Here is a 3804-nt window from a genome sequence, read left to right as displayed (position 1 = left end):
ACCCACTGGGGGTTTTAGGGTGTAATGAACTCGGGCCGTGGGCCTTTTCTTAAATACTTGTGTAGATGTCGTGGGTGCTTTTGCTTTTTGCCTTCCGTTTTTTGGAGCAATTTCATGCTCTTTTCCTTTCTCAAACCTCCCCCCACGAGTCAGACGGCCGAGGCTCCGGTCCGTGACAAGGAGTTCGGTTCTTTGAGAGGAGCGCGCAGGACATGGGTCCCTCGAAATGTTGAGCGCGAGCGAAACACCCACTGGGCCGGCTGGCGGCAATCCGGCGAAGCCGGTTGGCGAGCAGCCGGTCGTGCGGCTGTTCATTTTATGAATGGTGGGCCGGGTTGATCGACCCGGCAGCCTTTGACTTAGTGTATGAAGTGTAAAGGAGCTTTGGCCCGTTGTGCTTGCCAGCCGACAGCCAAAGCTGGATCTGTGGCTTTAGGGCAAAGTGGGGGACTGCGGCATCCTAACTTTATCAGGAATCACCAAGTAAGGCGGCGGGGTGGCGACCGAGCCGGCCAGCCCCCGAGCCCCCGGGTCGAGTGAGTCGGACCGGTGGCCGGGTTCAGTGGTATAGTGATGCAAGAAAATAGGGACACAACAAATTGGTCGACAAAAGGCAGCCCCCGAGTCTCGTCCGGGGACCCCATGGTTTCATGCGCTTACAAAAGGCAATGATACATACGCTCGTGCGGCTAACTGTAAAACGAGCGGAGGAGTTCCGCGTTCCACGGCCGGGTCGTTTCTTCATCGGCGGTGTCCTTCTTGCGCTTCCTTGACTTGCGTGCGTCGATGAGGTAGTAGGCGTTGCGGTCGCACAAGGCCCTGCTCACGATGAATGGGCCCTCCCATGGAGGGGACAACTTGTGCTGGCCTGCCTGCTCTTGGACGAGTCGGAGGACGAGGTCGCCCTCGCGGAATGCGAGGGGCTTGATCTTCTTGCTGTGGTAGTGCCTCAGGCCTTGCTGGTAGATGGCCGAGCGACTGAGCGCCAGGAGGCGTGCTTCTTCGAGCAGGTCGACACCATCTTCGCGGGCTTCTCTGACTTCGGCTTCGGTGTTCATCGCGACGCGCGGCGAGTCGAACTCGACATCGGTCGGGATGACGGCTTCGGCTCCGTAGACGAGGAAGAACGGGGTGAACCCGGTCGACCGATTCGGCATGGTGCATAGACTCCAGAGAACGGCTGGCAACTCGTCAAGCCAGCTGCCGGGTGAGTGGAAGAGTGGCTCGACGAGTCGCGGCTTGACGCCGGATAGGATGAGTCCATTGGCCCGCTCGACCTGCCCGTTGGACTGCGGATGCGCAACAGAGGCCAAGTCGAGGTGGATGCCGGAGACGGAGCAGTATTGCTTGAGCGCGCCCTTGGCGAAGTTGGTGCCATTGTCGGTGATGATGTTGTTCGGCATGCCGCAGCGCACCGCTATGTCCTTGATGAACCGGACGGCTGTTGGCCCATCCAGTTTCTTGATTGGTCTTGCCTCGATCCACTTGGTGAATTTGTCCACTGCCACCAGCAAGTGCGCCATGCCGCCTCGAGCGGTTTTGAAGGGTCCCACCATGTCGAGTCCCCAGACCGCGAAGGGCCAGGCGATCGGTATGGTGCGGAGTGCTCACGCCGGCTGGTGGCTGCGTTTGCTGAAGCGCTGGCATCCCTCACACTTGAGGACGTGCGACTCGGCATCTTGGAGGGCCGTGGGCCAGTAGAAACCGTGGCGGAACACCTTGGCCACCAGGGATCGTGATGCGGCGTGGTGCCCACACTCGCCCTGATGTATGTCGAGGAGGATGTCGATGCCCCGTTCCTGCTCGACGCAGCATTGGAACACGCCGGTGGAGCTGCGCTTGACGAGCTCGTTGTTGATGATGCTGTAGGCGGACTCCCGGCGCTGCACTTGCCGAGCTTCAGTCTCGTCCGTGGGGAGAACCCCGTTCTCCAAAAATTCTGATATTGGGAGGGCCCAAGATGGAGCCGTAACCACGGCGAAGACGGCCACCAGGGTGCGTTTCGAGTCGGCAGCCCCCGAGCCGGGTTGAGCAGCCCCCGGGTCGGGGATGGCGACGGCCGGGTCCGGGGCGATGGTGGCCGGGTCGAGCTGAGCAGCCCCTAGGCCGGGTTCAGCAGTCCCGGGGCCGGGTTGAGGTACGGCCGGGTCGTCTGGAACGTGGATGGACTTGGAGTCCGGCGATGGCTTGACGGACGGCTTGCGCAGGTGCTTGAGGGAGACGCCGGACGGGATGGCTTGTCGTGATGAGGCGATCTTGGCGAGCGTGTCGGCTGCTTCGTTCTCCGCGCGTGGGACGTGGAGAAACTCGCAGCCCTCGAAGGATCTGGACAGCTTCTGGACAAGGAAGCGGTAGCTTGCCATGTTGGAGTCGCGGGCGTCCCATTCGCCGGAGCACTGCTGCACCACCAGTCCAAGTCACCGTAGCACAGGATGCGCCGGATGCCGAGTTCCTTGGCAAGCCGGAGGCCGTGCATAAGGGCTTCGTACTCGGCGACGTTGTTGGAGGCGGCGAAGTGGATCTAGAGCGCGTAGCGGAGCCGGTCGCCCTTCAGGGACGAAAGTACGATGCCGACCCCCAAGCCGAGTCGCATCTTGGACCCGTCGAAGTGCATGCGCCAATGCGTCGAGTCGAGAGGCAGCGGCAAGTACTGGGTCTCGGTCCAGTCGACGAGGAAGTCGGCCAGGGCTTGAGCATTGATCGCGGTGCGGGGCTTGTGGAGGATGGTGTGGCCGGCTAGCTGGATCGCCCACTTTGCAACCCGACCAGAGGCATCCCGGCACCCGATGATTTCTCGGATAGGCGCCGTGCTGAGCACGGTGACAACGTGCTCTTGGAAATACTGCTTCAGCTTCTTGGCGGTGAAGTATACACCGTAATACATCTTCTGGTAGTGCGGGTAGTTCTGCTTGGAGATGCAGAGGACCTCGCTCAGGTAGTAGACTGGGCGCTGGACGGCTTGGATCGTGCCCTTCTCTGGTCGCTCGACCACCAGCACCGTGCTAACCGCCCGCGAGGTCGCGGCTATGTAGAGCAATAGCAGCTCCTTGTCGGTCGGCGCGGCCAGGACTGGTGCGGTGGAGAGCATGCGCTTGAGGTCTTGGAAGGCCTCGTCTGCCTTGCTGTTCCATTCGAACGGGCTCGTCTTCTTCATCAGCTGGTACAGGGTTAGCGCCCTCTCGCCCAGCCGGCTTACAAACCGGCTGACCGAGGCCAAGCATCCGGTGAACTTCTGGACATCGCGCAGCCGAGCCAGCTTGCGCATGCGCTCGATGGCCTTGATCTTCTCCGGGTTCGCCTCAATGCCGTGTTCCGAGACGAGGAAGCCGAGTAGCTTTCTGGCCGGGACGCCGAAGACGCATTTTTCTGGGTTAAGCTTGACCTTGTATTCGCGGAGGTTGGCGAAGGTTTCCTTCAAATCGTCGAGGAGCGTGAGGTGCTGCTTGGTCTTCACCACGATGTCGTCCACGTATACGTGGATATTGCGGCCGAGTTGCGGCAGCAGGCATTTCTGCATGCAGCGCTGGAAGGTGGCGCCGGCGTTCTTCAAGCCGAACGACATGGTGATGTAGCAATAGCCCCAAAGGGCGTGATGAAGGACGTATTCAGGGCGTCGGCCGGGTCCAGCTTGATCTAGTGGTAGCCGGAGTAAGCTTCCAGGAAGGACAGGAGCTCACACCCGGCGGTCGAGTTGATGACTTGGTCGATCCGCGGGAGGGCAAACGGATCCTTGGGACAGGCCTTGTTGAGGCTGGTGTAGTCAATATGCATGCGCCAGGTCTTGTTCTTCTTCAGGACGAGGAC

General features: G+C 60.8%; 1 protein-coding gene across 1 annotated transcript; it reads right to left on the bottom strand.

The window, feature by feature from the left end:
• Nucleotides 1-432: 432 nt before the first annotated feature.
• LOC109768342 (uncharacterized) lies at nt 433-2363 on the bottom strand. Its single transcript, XM_020327073.1, has 3 exons — nt 1757-2363; nt 1179-1441; nt 433-450 (listed from the first exon to the last, which is right to left on the bottom strand). Exons 1-3 carry the CDS (start codon nt 2361-2363, stop codon nt 433-435), a joined length of 888 nt encoding a protein of 295 aa, XP_020182662.1.
• Nucleotides 2364-3804: the final 1441 nt, after the last annotated feature.

Source organism: Aegilops tauschii, chromosome 6 (assembly GCF_002575655.3).
Source record: "Aegilops tauschii subsp. strangulata cultivar AL8/78 chromosome 6, Aet v6.0, whole genome shotgun sequence".
NCBI classification, from domain to species: domain Eukaryota; kingdom Viridiplantae; phylum Streptophyta; class Magnoliopsida; order Poales; family Poaceae; genus Aegilops; species Aegilops tauschii.
The sequence above is the reverse complement of the archived record's forward strand: the minus strand, read 5'-3'. Positions and strand labels throughout refer to the sequence as shown.